Here is a 19,448-nt window from a genome sequence, read left to right as displayed (position 1 = left end):
AAAGATATTTCAGATGCCTCAACTTGAGAGCTACATGGTTCCTCACGTATCTTTGAAGAATCGATGAGGGCCACATAATAATATCTTAGGAGCGGAATGTATATGCACCTTTCGGATGGTGCAAACGAAATTCCTACAAACTACGACCCAATGGGAGTACATTGTTGACAAACATCGGTCCAAAAAAAAGGGATGCACTGCTTCTTGGAAAGAGACGCTCCATCAAATACGAGTCGTCATGCGTCTGATGTGGAGTTCTCGAATATTTGGCCCTTGAGATGGGTGGCTATGGGCATTCTTGAGCTTCTTTTGTTTGAAACCCAAGGCATTGAGGCATACATTCAACAAAAGATCTCGTCGTGTATTGGGACGGGATCATATGAGGAATACGTAGGGGCGGGGGGGTCTTTTTACGGGTCTGAGAGGGACAAGGAGGGGTAGGGGTTGGGTTTTCTTGGGGGCGACAGGTAGTCACGGGGTTGGGCGGGGACGGTCATAGGAGCCGTGGCCCAACAACTAAGAAGGACAAACAACACACTCAAGGGAGGCCAAAGAGAAGAAGAGAGTGAAGTGATGAATGATATGGCCGGCCAAAAGAGAGAGAGAGAAATATCTTATGCGTGTGTGTGGGCATATGCTTCTGCTTGGGGAGCATATTATTTCAACATATTCCGCCCAAAAGCAAAAAGAAAAAACAGAGAAAAGAGAAAGGAACTTAAAAATCCTGATTCCTGATGAACCATTTCTTCTGTCTCGCCATAGCCGCCCCCCATACACAAACACACACACAAACAGACAGAGGAAGAAGAAGCTTCCATTTCAACCTCACAGACTGAAAGAAGAAGAAGAAGAAGAAGAAGAAGAAGAAGAAGAAGAAAAAGAACAGAAGAACAGAAGAACAGAAGAACAGAAGAAGAAGACTAACCAATCTTCCCTTACTTACCTCTCCTGCCACTGAAGACGCTCCTCTGCTTCATCCTCCCCCCTTCAATCTTCCCCTGTGCAACAATGAGCATGCAGAGTCTTCGAGGCTTCCTTGAAGGTGGCCTCGCCTCCATCGTCGCCGGATGCTCCACTCATCCTTTCGATGTCATCAAAGTCCGGATGCAGCTGGAAGCATCCGATTCATCGTCCTCCCTTTCCTTCAATGTCTCAGATCTTAGCAGCAGTAGCTCCGCGTCTTCAGCAGCCATGTGTGTAGGAACAGATCCTTTCTCCGTAGGCCTTCGCCTGGTGCAAGCAGAAGGTCTGCATAGCCTCTTCACTGGGATCTCCGCCACAATTCTGAGGCAGAGCCTGTATTCCACGACGAGGATGGGTCTGTACGAGCTTCTCAAGTATCAATGGCGTGATCCTGCGAGGAAGGGCGGACTCTCCGTGTTCAAGAAGGTTGCCGCCGGACTCATTGCGGGTGGCGTCGGTGCCATCGTTGGAAACCCTGCAGACCTCGCCATGGTTAGAATGCAGGTACGAAATCCATATCCATTCCTGCTATTTTAGGGTTCTCACGTGTGTTTCTCTGTATGATTCGCCACAATCCATTCATATCCTTTCTGTTGAAGCTACATTAAGGCTTGTAGTTATCATTCTGATGTTCTGTTGAAGTGTGGTGATTAGTTTTTGCCATAACAAAATTATATGCATTATAAAACCTTACTGAAGATCATCAGAGCATAAAAGCTTTACACGAAGCACCTAACTGGAAACCCTAAGATTCTCTATTCTTGGACCATAACAAAATTATATGCATTATAAAACCTTACTGATGATCATCAGAGCATAAAAGCCTTTCAAGAAGCACACCTAACTGGGAACCCTAAGATTCTCTATTCTTGGTTGCCCTTTCCGAGCAAATCAACAGATGTTTAATGTATATATATATATACACATCCTCATCAGCTCGATTGGATGGGTTTTTCTTTTTGCTCAGGCAGATGGTCTCCTTCCGCCGAGCGAGCGGAGGAACTACAAGGATGTGATGGATGCACTGACAACAATGGTGAAGCAAGAAGGGCTACTCTCGCTGTGGACGGGCTCCTCGCTGACGGTGCAGAGGGCAATGGTGGTGACGGCGTGCCAGCTGGCGGCGTACGACCACATCAAGGAGAGCTTGTTGAGGAGCCAGTTGTTCGGGGAAGGCGCGGTTTTGTACGTGGCCGCGAGCTTCTTGGCGGGCATGGTGGCGGCTGCGGCGTCCAACCCGATCGATGTCGTGCGGACTCGGATCATGACCATGAAGGTGGAGCCGGGATGCGCCCGGCCTTACACTAGCCCCCTTGATTGCGCCGTGAAAACCGTCCAGCAAGAAGGCAGCCTCGCCCTCTACAAAGGCTTCCTCCCCACCCTCACCCGCCAAGGCCCCTTCACCGTCGTCTTGTTCCTCACCTTGGAGCAAATCCGGAAAGTCTTGAAGAATGTTTAGAGAAAAACTCTGAATGCCACCCCCGCCATGGTTCCTCGATCGATCGTATCGCCACACTTGTTATATCCACAAGGGTAAGAAGAAGAAGAAAACACTTTGGTGGTGTTTTATGTCGTATTTCGGAATGCTCGGAAACCATCGAGCGAAAGCCAAATGTAAAAAGAAAAAATTGTATTGTCAGCGTAATTAACCTTGGTAACATTGCGCGCGAAATTTTGCCCCCAATGTTTTGTATATATCAGAAGCGTTAATTCATTATTAATATTTCAAATGAATTTTTGCTCACCCAATGTTTTGTATAAAATACATAAAGCTACTCATCGCTCTCAAAATTTCCATTGAAGTTCGCTCCTGATCTTCTCTATGGCTCTCAATGTTTGCTCTCACATATATAGAAGATTTCATCGAAACTAACATATGTTGAGCATTCGACATATAACATGATTCTCAGAAATCCTTGGTAAGTCTTTTTGTATTTTACAATTCCTCAATGGCGAAGAACTTGGAAATGACAACTTTTGCCCATAGTGTTAATTCCTGAGCTAATCAAGCTTTTATTAAGACATACTCACTTTTTCTAATTATAGATTCACACTTGACCAATCAGTGCATGCACACTTCTTAATGAGAGAGCATTTGGTAATTAAATCTTGTAATTTAGTGTGGCACACATTTCATAATTGTTGTAAATGATTAATCTTCATGAAGTGTATGAAAACATTAGCTTCAATATGAGTGTGATGTACAATTTTATATTTAATGATTTGAGTGGTAATATTTTCTATTCAAGTCTTCCATGCAAGAAATACAGTTCGTCCTTGATTGTTATTATAGTAATTGAGATGGAAGATTTCCGTATATTGACATTCTCTATGGACTTAAACAAGCACTTCAACGATGAAAGAATAGAGTTTATTTATATTCATGGATCTTCGACTATAGCCAAAAGTTTGAACGTATATGTCGAAACAAGGCCAAGCTTCCCTAACAAATCCTTTTCATTTCTTCGACTTTATGTGTACAACCTTTGTGTGTTTTTGAAGACGGTATGTAATATACATAACATTTCAAAAGAAGATAAACCCTCTCTTTGAGTGGAAGGAGACAAAAAGATTGGAGAATGCAAGATAAGATGAGGCGTATTTTCTTGACACTACCCCTATATTTTACACCATGAATATGTAAATACTATGAATTTAGTCCGATTAGGTGTTTAGTGGTTGGAATGGAAGAAATATGGTTTCACAAATACACAACATGCACCAATAGTGTTGAATGCATTTTCGCATGGGGCCCATTCTTTTCCTCTTGATCTACTTTCTTTTCTTTTCTTTTTGGAAAACAAATCTCACCACGAAAATACAAGAATACAAAAGAGGACATTCTTAAGTTTTCATACTTCCCGAAAGCACCCTCGATCATCAAACCGAGTCTCCAGAAACTAGGTCTACTTAGGAACATAAAAGAGGACGCCTTTTAACTTTCCGTTATTTCCCCACAAAATACCCTTGATCATCAAACTGAGTCTCGAGAAACTAGATGTATATACTTGGGGGAACACAAGAGAGGACGCCCCCAAGTTTCCATTGTTTCCCTACAATAAATACCCTCAAGTTAAACCCGATCTCAAAGGAATCAGATGTATGTGCTGCATTGGTTTGATCGCATGAATTACACACAACGTCATTGCATCCCCTCATTCTGGACCAGATTTTGGTTGACTAGTAATGACACATGGATGCACCAATGCAAGGGCATATAGGTCGGAAATATTGACTAATAATGATCAGATTTTGCTTGACTAATAATGACAGATGGATGCACCAAACGCAAGGGCATATACGTCGGAAATATTTGACTAATAATGACCAGATTTTGCTTGACTAATAATGACAGATGGGTGCACCAATGGAAGGGCATATACGTGGGAAATATTGAAAACCGAGGGGCACGGTTACAAAAATAAGTAGACGGATTACTTATTGCAGGGAGTTAAAGAGTTCTTTTCTGGTTTTTGTCATTGTTTTTCCCTGATTTCTGAGAGCCATGGCGAAGCTTGGTCACGCAGAGGGGGCGGTCTCCAAGCACAGCAAGGAATTGCGAAATGCGGTCCAGGATGAAGCCTGCCGCAGAGAGATCGATGCCGCAAAGAAACGCGCTGCTGCCCAGAACGCTGATTATCCCACATTTGCTGCCCTCGTAAGCCTCTCTTGCTTCTTCTTTCGCCTCGCCTCCTTTGCGCTTTTTCTTTGGATTTCTTTCCTGTTTCATGTTTTTCTTTCCTCTCCGCTTCCATGGAGAAATTCCGTGGATCTGGAAAGAAGAAAACCAGAAAAAGGAGGAAAAGGGCACAAGTCTCATTGCTCGACCCAAATTGGTATGGCCCTTGGATATGTATGCCGCATTATCCTATTGGGTTATCGGTGCCATGTCAACATGCCTTGGTAGACGCTAGGTCAGCAAGGAAACGAATTTCACAATGCCAAGTCCGTCTGTGGAATGGTGCCGGACTGAACTTCAGGTTTCACTGTCCCACCATGTCAAACAGTATCATCTCATCGCCCCTTGTATGTCCAGGCCAATGAGACTGACTGTAGATGACAAATCAATACAAACTCTGAAGGGGGTTGCATCAGTTTTCTAAACATGCTCGGGTTCATATAGAATTGTTTGTTTTGGTTATGTAACCTGTTATATTGCTTGTGTTCTGTCATATTGTGAGCTGCTTTTCTCTTTAAATTATTTTGACCTTATAGACTTTGAATTGATTGTGTAGGTCTCAATGGCACATATAAAGCCATTTGAGCAGAAAAGAGGGCAAGAAGTCATGGTACAACGTATCCCGACGTCACCCGCATGGTCGTTTGATGCAGCTGGGAAGCATTCTGCTTCTCGAGGAACTTTTAATGAACTTAACAACTACAATGCAAGTGGTGGGAAAGAAACAATAGGTTACACTTTTCCTCAAGAAGTGGTCGATACACAAAAGACCCATGGAACCCAAATGTTAGAGGCTGCCTCAGATATACTATCACCTGGCGTCATCACAGTTAAGAAGCCTTTGCTTATGAAGACGTGTGATGCATTCAAAAGAGAATGGAGAAGAGCGACTAATTTTGAAGAGAAGCTTGGATTGTTACTTGCTATGCTTCCTCATGAGCTCTCTCGTACTTTCAAAGTTGAGCTTCCACCTTCTGTTCTGATCAACATAATCGATACTTTGTGTTGGTGGAACCAATGCCCCTCCAAAGAAGAGCCGAATTGTGCTTCAATACCAAACACCCGAAATATGAACATATCATTTGATGCCCATCTTGCAAGTGACATTCTTGACTCTTTGTGCAAATGTGGACGATTCTCGCTAACCTTAAAACTCGTTGGGCCTCAGATACAAGCACGTGTCCTTGATCTCATTGATGATATGATTATTTGTTTAGGGGCAAAGACAAATTGCAATGAAGAGACAAACTACCTTTTGGTTCTCGCTTCAGAAGATAATGAGAGAGTAAGATGTCTACAAACTAAAACAGAGTACATGAATAAGATGAAGGCGTTGAAATTGTTGTATACAGTCTGTGAGACATAATTTCCATTCTCGATAAATGGTTAGACAAGTTGTGAAGTTTATAAGCATAAACAATATGCATGAGTAAGATGGAAGGATTCAGATCAAGGATAAGCAACAAGGTGATAGTGGAGAAACTTTTCTCTGAAAATAGCATGCACTTTTTGAGTAGGACTGACAAGGTTCCATTGAAGTATAAAAAATCTAGCATTAATAACTTCCATTTTACAAGAGCAAATAATAGTGATTGAAGGTTTGCTTTTACCAATTTGTCATATAATAGAATGAATGCATCCTGAACATTCTTTGAAAAAAAAATTTCTCAGCATCCGTACTCCAATTTTGTTTTAATAATGTATTCATGGCACTTGAAATATATCCAGTAGTTTCCCTTAGTGTCGGAAGTTCTACCACTCACTTAAACCATCCAGAGGCATCCCATGACCCCACACACAGAATATTAATCATTTCTAGACAAGTACAGGTTTCTTTCAGACACAATTTTCTTCTTACAGTTTTCCTTCTTTCATGAGGTGGCCAATTCGCAACAAAGGTTTTCTTTCGGGGATGTTTTTTTGTTTATTATTGCCCAACCCACTGGGTACTTGGCACAATAACAAACACCAGAGAAATATGAGTATGCAATGATTACATTTTTGGTAGCCTTGTTAGAAAAACAACAAGTTCATACTACTCTGCATTACAAAAGGTTCCATCAGAAGCCTTGACAAGAAATAAAAGATTATACCTAAAGCAATGGAAATTGGAAGGGCCGGTAGAGCCCGGCGCCACACAGCAAGCAGGCCAAGTGTCGCACCAAGCCCAGTGATGATGGCCAAGTAACAAGCATAGACAGTTGTCATGTCATATAATGCAGCTCTTCCAACCAATACGCTATAAAATATAAAATCTCCCAACCCTAGTTTGATAGCCCCTGATGCACCAAGTCCTATACCTTCGTCATCACCACCATCATCTAAATCATTTACATTCGAACCATTCACGTTACTCAATGAGAGCCTCACATCAGTTCCTGACATCATGGTTTCATTATCCATTTCTTCATGTTCATTAAGCATCCCATCAGTCTCAAAGTTTTGCATGGCTACAAATCTGTTGCTGCTGAAATGATGTTGACCATTGCTTTGCATCTCCTCCTCACCAGGAGATATAGTGGCTGTTTGATTCGCCTGACGTTTACTAAAACATGTACCCGATTTGATATCTAGACTTTGTAGACTTTCGGATGATTCCTCCTGAACTTCTACCTTGCTTAGAAGGGGAACTCGCAGGCTGGAAAGAGCCTGGCCGAAAAGAGAGGAGGCTGTACCATTTGAAGAATCGCTTGTTCTCTTCCACCTTCTCGGAGGTTCATTTTCTTCTGTACTGACTAGGCTATCTGATGTTCTAGTGGTGACATTTGTGGAGATCAATACTTGACCAGAACTACGTTCAGCTGATATTATAGGCCGAGCTTCATATATAAGAGCTGGTATCTCTTCATCTCTAGTCATAGCTAACTTCACAAGAAGATTCAAGGGCCCTCCGGGGGTCAATACAGCAACAATATCATACAAAGATATGGCCACAAGAAGAACCCATGTGGTCCATTCAGGAAGCGATGTAAACCAGAATGCAACTAGCATGCCCACCAATACAAGATAACCTTGAGTGACCAAGATTGGCACGCGGCATAAAAACATAGATAGAACACCAACAATAGCAAAGTTATACAATATGATTGATGCTGTTATCACATCTATAGGTATGGCTAGCTTCTGAATGAGCATGGTAGCCACAGTCCCACCCATATATGCAAGCACTGTGAAGGCTGCCACAGCCATATATCCTCGAAGGAATTTCGTACATCGGAAATAGAAGAGAAGAACTAAAAGGAAAGTGACAACAGTGACGAAGGCCACAAATACTCCAGCATTGATCAAGGCACCCAAGAGTTTTGTCCAATTCGAGTCTGTACTAACTTCACTGTACACTAGAGTCGCCACACTACTCAGAACTGTGTCGGTTACCTCCGTTTGCAGCTCCTTCACTAATAGCACTACCAATAGCATGCAAATTGAGACAGGACATATGATACCAATAATTTCTATCCCAATCACATCTAAAAGCCTTCTTTCCACCATATTTTAAAGTGAAGCAGTTCACACAGTTACTCTCTCGGGAAAAGCAATACCGTCAAGGATCATCAAGAATTTTCTCGTTCCTGTTTTCCATGTCAGCATATAACTTAGGTTAGATCATTGAATATTTTATGTGCATGCCATTTATAACATAGCTACAATTTAGTACAAAACTATAACATGTTTCCTTTGCGGTTTAACTCAAGTTAGTACTGGAGTATAAAATGTTTCCTTCGTGATATATAACATTGCTGGAGATGAATATCATGTTTCATTTCCAGTTTAACAAACATAGCCAATATTAAACTCTATTTCATGTTCCCCTCCTAGTATAACACAGTTATCACGTTTCTTTTGTCATTAAATCATAGTTATTACCAAACAATCTCTCGTCTTCCATTTAAATCCACAGAATACACTGTTCAATTTTGATACAACCCCTCCCGCAATCATTCGATAGACATATAGACACTTCCTCTCTCATTTGAAGGGAAATCTGAGGCATAATTCACAGCATTCTTCATTTTCCCTTAAATTTTCCGAGTTATTTAGCAGAGGAGCGACGTAGAGAAAATAGTTGAGAAAAGAGATCAGATGAGCAGACATACCGTTAGAAAAAACCTTCCTTCGATCATGATTCAAAGAGAAATACACATAGCCATTCTCTCGTTTCTCCCTCAGAAGAAGCAAAATCTGCAAAGAATCATCAAGATTTCACCCATCGTTTCTCGCAAAACAGACGAGCGGATTCCTAGCATAGAAAGATCCGAGCAAGGGTTCAAGAAAGATGGGAAGGGCTTACCACACGACATGTGTCGGAATATTTGGGAGGAAAAAGCCCTAATTTCGCATCAGAAGATCGGAGACAGGCCCTCCGTGTGTTGGACGAGCAGGTGTTAAATAGAAGTGGTGTTTATTGTATGAGATAGCGATTGAGAGGGTTGTGAATATGTATGTATGTGTAGTTGTGGGGGCTTGAGCCTCGGCCATTGAATGGCCGCCCACTTCACAATGCTTATTTTTATCCTTACTTGCCTCCATGGCCACGGCAGGGGGAGCGGAACCACCACTATATTTCACCATAGGCATTGCATAACGCTCATATGTTTGTGTTTGTTGTTCTATTCGTGTTGAGATTGGTTGCAGTCGAGTTTTTCTTTTGGTAGTGGGTGTGAATGTGATATCATGACGAAGTGGGTAGAGTTTCTTTTGTTCATAGCTTATGGGTGATATATAATCATTCTATGTGTAGGCAAGTGTTTGTAGAGACACCTAATCTATCTTTAATGCCAATTGGGACCATCTTCTCTTTCCCTACCAAAAGAGCCACACATTTCTTCACCTTTCTCATAAGATTGTCACCCCCAAGGAATTTTTGCGATGTAATAATTTCAATATTGTTTTAGGTCCCAAGTACATACAAGTGTTGCAATCCCTTTGGATAGGTTTACATGATCTTCCCGTGGACAATTGGAATTGAAAGAAGATAGATGTCAAATAAAAATGGTCATCTTCTTTAAAGAGACAATCCAAACATCTTTTATTGATTGTTCAACATTACAAAATCTCTCCCTACATATATTACATTTTCCATGAGATACCATATACATGTTCATAAAAAAATGTCAATGCTCTGAACATCTCCTGCAGAATTGAAATACAAATCAAGCACAAATACATGCTAAAGAATAAATTCAAGGTCTGAAAGCTTACCTCGTGTACTAGCTAGCTACCATGGACATGTACAAATGATAAAAATGTCATTTAAAGAATTTGTAATAGTAAGTCCATAAACCTTTTAAATCTAAGAATAATATTTAAATGATAGACGATTAAAGAAGTACATGTATTTACCAAATGCATGACATAATAAAAGCTCCAAACAACATAATAAAAGATTAACACTTACTTGAAACATTTATTGATAAGTTCAAGATGCATGTGTGTTTTTTTAGGATCACCTTTTGCTTCGCAACTAATGAGGGCTTATCTAACATCAAAACTTAATCTTAAAATATTCACTACAATTAACTATACTCTCATAAATAGTATGGTAGTGGAATTGATTATGGGCAAAAACACCTAATTAAAAGGTTAGCTATATAATTTTTGCTTAGATTTAAGGCTTGCGTAAAAATGAGGGGACAAGAGGAAGAATTGCAAAGAATAATGACGATGCATTGCTTCACATGCATAACACATTTCTAAAATACCTTCGTACATTTGTTTCTATCACAGCTATCCAATTTCCCGTTAGACATCTTGATTTGTTAAAAAATACAAAACCTAGGTAAACTTCATTCTCATAGATGAGCAACTATGTATCCATATGTGATATTCTACACATTTTAGTTCCCACCCATGTACCCTTATTTTCTACTTTAGAAATCAATCTTCAACCCATTTTAGGGCCCCTGAATACTCCTGTCATGCAGCTATGGAACAACCTTTTGCTTGTGGCTCCAGTAAATAAATACAAATGTACAGCAATGTACAGTGTTCATGGGTTTCTTCTTCTTCAGTGATCCAACCACTTTCTGAGGTTACAATAGTTCCTGTGTTTACTGCTAGGGAGGGTTTTATTTACAGATGCCTCTTTTTCTTGTTGTCATACCCACCCTTAGTGGTTACTACTGGTAAATTCTCTATATACATAAAAAACCTTTCGTCATCATCCTTCATCAAGGTGTCCATGTCCAGAGCATCAGAATGATCTACGTATACCCATAAGTCCCTTGAATTTACATGCTTCAAGCTGACACGGCAGAAAGGGCATGACAAGGACTTGGTGCGCCTGTGAATCATGAACTAAAGTGTTAGATATGAAACATTAACAACAGTAAATGCTACTTATGCATAGAGAACCATGGATTCAAATATATAACAAAGTTGCTGAAGAGCATTAGTAATTGTGCCCATGGTCCCATGGACTACAATCCATAATAAAATTCCTGGACAAATTTGTGAATCTACTTTAAAGCATTGATATTATCCCATGGATTCACTTCCAGAAACAAAATCAATGAGGGCCCTAGTAATTATAGATGCTACTGTTGTGTAGGTCAACTGATCCCACATGGATTAAAATTGATAACAATATGGATGATTACATTTACAAGTACTAGTATGCTACTTTAGATAAGCCACTACGATCCCATGAATTCAAATCCATAGCAAAATGGATGAACACATTTAGGGAGCCTAACAATCATAATGCTACTTTTAGGTAATTTAGGAGCACAATAAACGGATTCTAATCCATAACTAAATTGATGATTACATGGCATGTAATCAAAAAATTAATTCTAAACTGTTTTGGAATCTAAATCATTTCATGATCAACTTCCTGACAATAAATGATCAATGTGAGCTTTTACCAGTCCCTGTAGCACCGCAGACACATCGAATGGTGGCATCCTGGCAATACAACTTTTGATACAATCTCCAGACAGATCCCACATTCTTGTTCTCTTTCTATGTCAATTTGGCTCATATGCCCCTCCATACATGCATTGAACCTCTTCTTATCTTTATCGAGACATCTGCTATGTTGCTGTTGGGCAGTATTCTCAGGAATGCTTCCTAAGACACACAATGATGGAAGTATGAAAGCTGCAAAGGAATTAGAAGGTCTTATGAAAAGCTTCATCCAAACGACATTAAAGCCTCAGAATATAATGTGAAGAAAAGCTACATGAACAGCTTAGGTTTTAGGATTTAGAGTTCTTTAAATCTTAATAAAAACTTCATCCAAACAACATTGAAGCATCAGAATATAATGTGAAGAAAAGCTACAGGACCAATTTAGGATTTAGGATTTAGAGTTCTTTAAGTCTTATTAAAGCTTCATACAATCGACAATAGAGCATCACAATAAAACGTGAAGAAAAGCAACAGGACGTTACCATAGAACTCTCGAAGGCTTGCCTTCCGTTCACTCACTGACATTGAGGTATTCCCATCTTTCATCACCTGAGAGGGTTTAGCAAACATTATGGTACTAGAAAGAGAGAAAAATTTATCAGTGGCATTGATATACCATGATGGTAATGCTAGAAATGCTATGAAAATAATGTAAATTACCTTATAAATAAGGATATGTAGAAGTCCAAGTGTGCCAGCCAATCTACAGTCAGTCCACCTAATAAAGAACATGAGGAAATGTGCAGCAGGGCCATAATTGAGCCTCATTTGGAAACATGCATCTTCCTTTCCACTGGGAGAACACAAAGCCCTGAATTGACAGCAAGAATCATTCATAACTTGCATTTTTTCAGAAAACTGAATCATATACAAAACCCTTGGCTGAATGGGACATATATCCTAGTTAAGTGTGGGTTTCAGTGAGAAGGAACTATGAAAAACTATAGCTCGGACATTCGAGAGCTCAACAACTTTAGCTTAAGATCAATTCTGTCAAGACGTGTTGCACTCCAACATTCAACCAAAGACAACCTATTTTCACAAAATAAGAACTAAAACCTAAAATAGCAACATATAAAGTTACTATCGCATACAATCACAATAGTGATAAGGAAATGGTCATTGTTTCAAAACACAGTTCAAGGAGAAAAAGACTAAAATCCTGAAATAGCTGTACACATAAAAGCTCCTAACAGATACAACCAGAATAATTCACATAGTACAAAAAGCTGAATCAGAATTCCTAAGCGGACAAAAAATCCTACTTGGTCCTCAAAACAATGCAATACACAGTTCCTTTCATTAACGGCCACACTACACTTTCTTGTCACACCTCCGAAAATATCCTTCTACATTTTGAAAGAAAACTAACTCAAAAGTTACTAACAGGTACAGACCTTAAGCATGGATCTTGAGAAAATAGCTCCTTCTGAGATCTGAAAGAACTTTTAATATAACCTAAAGATAATTCTCTTTCAGATATAACCATATCAGGCTCTTCTGAGTACACTTTCGCGAAAAATATTCTTCTGTGGCCTGAAAAGAACGTAAACCAATGATTCTTCCTTGATACAACCATAGTTAGCTGGCATTCCTTCTCCGTATAAGCGAGAAAAGTATTTTTTTTGGCATCCTAAAAGAACCAAATATGGGAATATATCTTCATGAGATATACTTTTGCCCTTGGAGGACATAATTACAGAACCTGAACATCAAGTTCTTTCTAGAATCTAGATACAACCAAATATGACTTTCCTGAGCATATATCCTCAGAAAATATCCTTTTGGATGCTTTAAGGACAAGAACACACTGGTGTTTCTAGATACAACCATATTCAACTTTCAAGAGTTGGAAAAGATTCTTCTATCCTAAACGACAGTGTTCCTCCTGAGAAAATATTCTTGCACATTCCGAAAAAAACATGAAGATAAAGCTCTGTCTAGATACAGACATATAATCAAGCTTGCAAGAGTTCTCATTCTTAGGAAATCATTCCCAAACACATCAGGGAAGTTCAAGTTTTTCAAGGATCAGTATATAAAGCACTTGATGAAAAAGTACACAAGCTATTCCAGAAACAACGACACAAAGCTCTCCATCATAAACAGAATAAAAATGGCATAAAGCTGTCAACCAGAAATACACAGACAAAAAGCAAGATGTTGTTCACGGTGCTCTCCATTACAAACACACGTTTATAAAAATCACCAAGCTTTGGAAGAAAAATGGTATAACAGCTCTGGACTACAAAAATGCAGGCACAAATGTCAGAAACGTTTTCATAAAGAAGAATGCCAGAAATCTCTCTACAAATACACAGGTTTAAAACAATCACCAAAAACATTTCATGAAGATCACCATCACAAATATGTAGGCTTAAAACAATCATCACGCTTTTACAGGAACGATGACATAAACTTATTCATCACAGATATACTGGCTTAAATTGACAATCATCAAGCATTCTTCATAAAAAACCAATGGAAAAGAGGCTCTGGAACATAATTACACAGTTTGAAATCAGACACATGAGGTTTTTGACAATACGAAACAATGGCAGAAAATTAAATATACACGCTTAACTTGACAATCACTGTCAAGCTTTCATCATGAAGAAACAGTATCATAAGATCTCTCTGTCACTATACACAGGGTTAAATAAACAATCATCACGCTTTCTTCACAAAGAAACAATTAACAAGTATATGATGAACTCACAGTGTATTAGCAAGCTGAATATCTGCTTCCAACGTCTTCAGAGACTCTTTGAAAGACCTTCCCTTCCAACTACGCAGCACTATCATGGCTTCTCCTTCTTCTTCCTCCTCCTTTCTCAGCCTTTCTTCTTCCTCCTTTATTATTTCTCCTCCTTCCTTCTTAATTCGATGTCCAATCTCTCTGTCTGCAAAGCTCAGTCATTTCACGGAAAGACGCCACCAGTATACAAGAATGAATCTTTGATCATCTATCATGTGACGTTTTTCCACCATAACTTCTCCTTTTCTGTTATTTATTTATTTATTTTTCTTCAAGGTTGCAAAAGGTCGAGCTTCTTGGTTCTTCTTTCTGTTCTTCGAAGTTGCAAAAGGAGGAGGTTTTTGTTTCTCTGTTGTGCGTGGGGGATGATAGGGCAGGGAAGAGAGCGGCGATTCTTCAAGGATCCATGGGGGGGATGTCTCTCGCCTGCGCCTGAACCTGTGCCCGAGAGAGAGGGAACCCTAATTTCTTGAATACATGTTCATAGCTGACAGATGATCGCAGAAGAAGGGAGGAGAAATCCAAATCAAATCAAAAACCAAAAGGACAAAACACACGAACAAACATACAATTCTGTTAAGTGTCAGTCGACAGAAGGTTAGAGACAATAATAATAATAATAATAATAATAATAACAGCATTTATTTATTTATTTATCTGCACCAACATATATATGTATGTACATACATACATACATGTCTACATACATATGTATTTATATGTTTCCTTACTTTGTGTCTCTCTCTCTCTCGTTTGCGTCCTGGTTTTCTTTTCCTTCCTGCCTTTGTTTTGTCTCTCAACTCATCTTTGGTTTTTGTTTTTTTTAATCTTTTTTTTTTCCTTTATCTTATTGTTTGGACGGGTGTCTCGATTTTTTGGGATGAGAATTTGTGGGGAGTTCCCTTGCCCCATGTAAAGCCTCTCCAATCCCCCTTTTTCCTATTGAGAAAGAAAGAGGTGTCTTTGTCTCCATTCTATGTTCGCTCGTCTGTTCACACAATAGATCCATTTTATTTGCAGCTTGTTTAGTTTTTCCATGGAACTAGAGCTGAGTTTTTTTTCCCCTCTCTTTTATTTATATTTTGGTCTCATTACTATTGCCATTGGTAACATGCCATATGTGTCTCAGAGTGCAATCGATTACAGTGCTATTATTACCTCATAAGAAGGTTGTTAATGCTATGACCAACAACCAAATTACCTCGAATAACAATTCATGTCGTCAACAAAGAAGAGGAAACTAATGTAGCTTTCCACTGCTACACTCAACATCTCAAATCAATCTACGTAACGTCGAGGGCATAGACGACCTATTTTTCTTGATAGTCTTTGATTAAGTGGTCATGTTAACATCTCTTTCAATGGAACTCTTTCATGAGAAAGTCTCCAAACGTATCCCTTGTATTAGGGCCAATATTATGTTTAGTTTGAGAAATGCTACGTGTACATAGCACCAACATAAAACAAGTCATGGAGTTGCCGGCCTCTGTCTTATTTTTTAAGCAAATCATCTCATTGATTTTCACATTCAAAATAGTGTGTATGGCATGCTCTGTCACAACTGCCAAGAGAACATGTGTGATACAACATTATCAAGAAGACTGGATGGACCAATAATATTGTTCATTTGCGATAAATTACACATGATGAGTGGAGAAATAGATGATGCAAATAATCAGCCTTGAGTACGAAAGATTAATGCATCCTCCTCTAGCATTGATAATCTCTATGATGTCTTTTCTAAATTGTATTTAGAAGATATACTCAATTTATTGTTTTTACAATGGAATGTAAAAGCATTGCCTTTATACACCAAACTAAAAACTTTGGATGCTCCATAATTTAGTACATTAGTATTAGAAAAAGATAATGCATTAGTATTTTTTTTCCCAAAATAAAGCTACTTTCCCATTAGTTAGGAAGGATTATTACAAGGAGACTATACAAGGAAGCTTATACACAAAACGGGGAATCTCCCTCAGATCAAGATCAAGAAAATGAGACTACTTACATAGTTTTTCAAACCGACTACCTAAAGTAAGTAGATACCTATATCTAAAAGCAGTGGCCTTTAGTGTCGGCCAGAATGAGCCGACTCCCGGGGCCTACATCGAAGGGAGGGAGGCGTGAAAGAAGGAAATAACCATCGTGGGGGCTGGTAGTTCCACCTCGGTCCACTTTCTCCTAGCGTCACCATAGGCGTGTTCCACCATTTCTGCCAAAAGCGCAGCCGGGTAGTGGCCACGTCATTGGAGTGGTTGCAAACCTCATCTAATTGCCCTCGTAGGCAGCTGATAAGCGCGAACCAGATATCCATGATCACTTCCTCTGGGGGTTGTACCCGATCTTGGAAAACCTTTAAGCATCGTGCTTTCCAGACATACCATAAGGTGAAGCCCGCGATCAACCTCCAAATTTCCAGGAGCCTAGGGGATGCGGACAACAAGTCTCTCTTGAAGCGGATCTTGCCGATTTGGCCTCCCGTGCATACATAGCACCAAGTATCCTCATTAAAGGCGTCCGTCCACCTATCAGTCGAGAGGTCAATCCATGCCGCAGCACTCCACGAGGCTATTCCAACCACTTCACATGCCGCTAGGAGGCGAGTGACTCTGTCCCATACCTTTTGAGCTTGAGGGCAATCCCAAAGACAATGTCTCAAAGACTCAACGGGTGAAGAGCAAAGTGGGCATCCTATCGGGCCGCCCCTTTTACCAAGCCATTCCCCAACAGGAATCACATTGTGACCAATCTGCCACCAAAAGAGCTTGATTTTTTCAGGCATGTGGAGACGCCAAAGACCCTTCCAAAAGGTAATGAGCACCTCGTCAGGGATGCCCAATGTTTGCCATCCATTACGAATGGGACCAGCGAGTTGCAATTGTAAAGTCCGCCTGAATTTAGTGCTATATTCAAAGAAATGGCAGAGTTTGTCACCATGTTTCCACTTGAAATCCCCTGGGTCCCATTCTAGTTCAACGAGGGGATGAGAACCATATACCCATAACTTCCAATGGGGTTCCACCTTAGTAACATCTGGGCCTGTCTTCCAAATGTTATCAACCTCCGCCACCATTCGAACCAGAAGCCAAGTGCCCCTACTTTGCCTCTCCCCAAAAAATGTATCTCTTCCCAATCGACTCACACCCTTCACCAACTTAACCATTCCAGCCTCATCAAAGAGACCGAACCATGCATCTTCTCGCATAGTCCCCAACGGTTAGAAAACGTCATAAGGCTATACATACAAGATATATAACAAATCCCCTTTATTTTTCTAAATTCTAACTATCGGCTTAAATAAATACTTTGGTGCTTAGTAAAACCACTCCACCTTATCAGAAAGCCGTTTAGTTAAAATATACCTATGTCCCAGATGGCATGAAACTCCAAACACTTAAGCTCCGCTTGGATGTTCCATAATCAGTGTGTAAGGTCATACTTAAAGATATAAAGAAAATAAAAAACATAAACAATATGGGAAGATGGTAATGATTGGGCTTTATGACTTCAACTTGTAGGTTTAATTCTTGGATGGCATTGCTTTCATTATAAACACGTCCCTCTACAAATATAGTTTGAGACCATGTGCGTTGACACCACTTCTTAGTAAATGGTGTTACAACATTAACATCATTGTTTTCCCACAATATAAAAAAGTGAAAACAAGACCTAACAAAGTATGCCAAACATACCATGGCATGTGTGATGAGATAGATCTATTGCAATAGTATATACCTCCAAGCAACAAGTAGTGGCCAAATGCCCTAAAGAATGAATTTTCTTTTTCTTTTTTTTTTTTCTTTTTTTTTTTTTAAAACAAAAACTCCTTCCATTATTTATAAAATTTATATATTTGTAAACATTAATTACAAACCATAGAAGGGGCTCAATAGTTCCATCTTACATGGAGACCTATTACTTCAAGAAAGGGAGAGGGCGACCATTGTTGGATGAAGGCTAACAGAATGATTTCTTTTCTTTTTAACTTTAGGAAAATGTTTTGGCAAATATGACGTGTTATAGACTAGTGTCTATTCTTATACTATACAACATCATACATTGTTTGTTCTTCAACATTACGAAATATTAAGAAACAAATCACATCCATTCATTAAACAATTTCTCTCGCACACATACGAGGAAGTTTAGAGAATGTTGTATTTCATAACTCCTTTTTATGGAGAGGTATATAGCTACGAATAGTTGGTTTGAGCTGAAAAGAGTCACAAAACTGTAGCTTGATGTCTTAACTAGTTTGTTTTAGGTTTACAATATTGTAAACAGCCTAGTTGGGGGTTCAAGGTTTCAATTTCAGCCTTTTTTGGCTTAATGTTATAACAACTTAGCAATTTAATGGCTTAATGCATTACGGGGATATTTATGAGATATTTATTAAATATATAAATTAGCTTTATAAATTATGTAAAATGAAATATGATTATCAAGTTTTAAATTTAAGCTATAACCACATAGATTAGTTCACATGTCACATTATACAAAACCCAAGTGAAGGATGATGCATGACTCCCCCTTCAAACTTTAAGTTCCAAGACAAATGGTAATGTGTGGACACTCCATAATCTCTACAAAATCATGATTACAAGAAAAATCGACGGAATCTTCTATGAATAAGCCCACGTGTATGGCGAAAAACACACATACCAACATAAACATTTGTTTCATATCTTCACCGGTAACCCTCCTGAGATTGAAAATAGGTTTGTTCATTTTAAATTCTTCTCTAATAACATTTTCTATGCATAGTTCGAAGATCCACATTCATCATATATTGAATTAGCATACAAATCCTTCCATAACATCTTTACCCACCAATGAATACAATGTTTTTATATAAATCCTTAGTATAGTTTCCACATTACATTAATCTCATCATGGAAGTAACATAAAAGCAATACCCATGTTGTCGAACTCAACAAAAAGTAGTTCAAAGAATAAAAAAAGTGGTTTGGAAACATGTATTGTTATTAAAGAATATCCTATATTACCCCATTGGCGAGTTAATAGGCTTGAAATTAACAATTGGCAACAATTCGGTCCTGAACTGAACAAAACCACAAAACCGTAGCTTAACGGTTAAAACTGTTCGGTTCAACTTCAAGTTTTTTTTAACGGTTT

At 39.2% G+C, this 19,448-nt stretch overlaps 4 protein-coding genes across 6 annotated transcripts; 2 read left to right on the top strand and 2 right to left on the bottom strand.

The window, feature by feature from the left end:
* The first annotated feature begins 898 nt into the window (after positions 1–898).
* On the top strand, positions 899–2,693 carry LOC147862581 (mitochondrial uncoupling protein 5-like). The gene is made up of 2 exons (XM_087321902.1): positions 899–1,467; positions 1,931–2,693. Exons 1-2 carry the CDS (start codon positions 1,009–1,011, stop codon positions 2,420–2,422), a joined length of 951 nt encoding a protein of 316 aa, XP_087178028.1. The 5' UTR covers positions 899–1,008; the 3' UTR covers positions 2,423–2,693.
* A 1,750-nt stretch (positions 2,694–4,443) lies between these two features.
* On the top strand, positions 4,444–6,095 carry LOC147862580 (dynein axonemal assembly factor 19 homolog). Its single transcript, XM_087321606.1, has 2 exons — positions 4,444–4,621; positions 5,199–6,095. The coding sequence occupies exons 1-2, from the start codon at positions 4,469–4,471 to the stop codon at positions 6,006–6,008; spliced, it is 963 nt and encodes a 320-aa protein (XP_087177732.1). The 5' UTR covers positions 4,444–4,468; the 3' UTR covers positions 6,009–6,095.
* A 530-nt stretch (positions 6,096–6,625) lies between these two features.
* On the bottom strand, positions 6,626–9,062 carry LOC147862579 (presenilin-like protein At2g29900). Of its 2 annotated transcripts, XM_087321479.1 has the most exons (3): positions 8,931–9,062; positions 8,737–8,821; positions 6,626–8,211 (listed from the first exon to the last, which is right to left on the bottom strand). In XM_087321479.1, the coding sequence occupies exon 3, from the start codon at positions 8,129–8,131 to the stop codon at positions 6,656–6,658; it is 1,476 nt and encodes a 491-aa protein (XP_087177605.1). In that variant the 5' UTR covers positions 8,132–8,211; positions 8,737–8,821; positions 8,931–9,062; the 3' UTR covers positions 6,626–6,655. The 2 variants fall into 2 exon arrangements, with proteins under 2 accessions (XP_087177605.1, XP_087177606.1); XM_087321480.1 differs by lacking the exon at positions 8,931–9,062 and having other exon boundaries at positions 8,737–8,921.
* Positions 9,063–10,562: 1,500 nt separating this feature from the next.
* On the bottom strand, positions 10,563–14,868 carry LOC147862578 (E3 ubiquitin-protein ligase AIRP2-like). 2 transcript variants are annotated; one of them, XM_087321607.1, is made up of 5 exons: positions 14,271–14,868; positions 12,212–12,362; positions 12,034–12,100; positions 11,506–11,740; positions 10,563–10,922 (listed from the first exon to the last, which is right to left on the bottom strand). In XM_087321607.1, the coding sequence occupies exons 1-5, from the start codon at positions 14,354–14,356 to the stop codon at positions 10,712–10,714; spliced, it is 750 nt and encodes a 249-aa protein (XP_087177733.1). In that variant the 5' UTR covers positions 14,357–14,868; the 3' UTR covers positions 10,563–10,711. The 2 variants fall into 2 exon arrangements, with proteins under 2 accessions (XP_087177733.1, XP_087177734.1); XM_087321608.1 differs by having other exon boundaries at positions 11,506–11,710.
* Positions 14,869–19,448: the final 4,580 nt, after the last annotated feature.

Source organism: Azolla caroliniana, unplaced genomic scaffold (assembly GCF_043228905.1).
Source record: "Azolla caroliniana isolate FFs.n. ecotype wild unplaced genomic scaffold, voAzoCaro1.0.p SCAF_6, whole genome shotgun sequence".
Taxonomy (NCBI): Eukaryota; Viridiplantae; Streptophyta; class Polypodiopsida; order Salviniales; family Salviniaceae; genus Azolla; species Azolla caroliniana.
The sequence above is the reverse complement of the archived record's forward strand: the minus strand, read 5'-3'. Positions and strand labels throughout refer to the sequence as shown.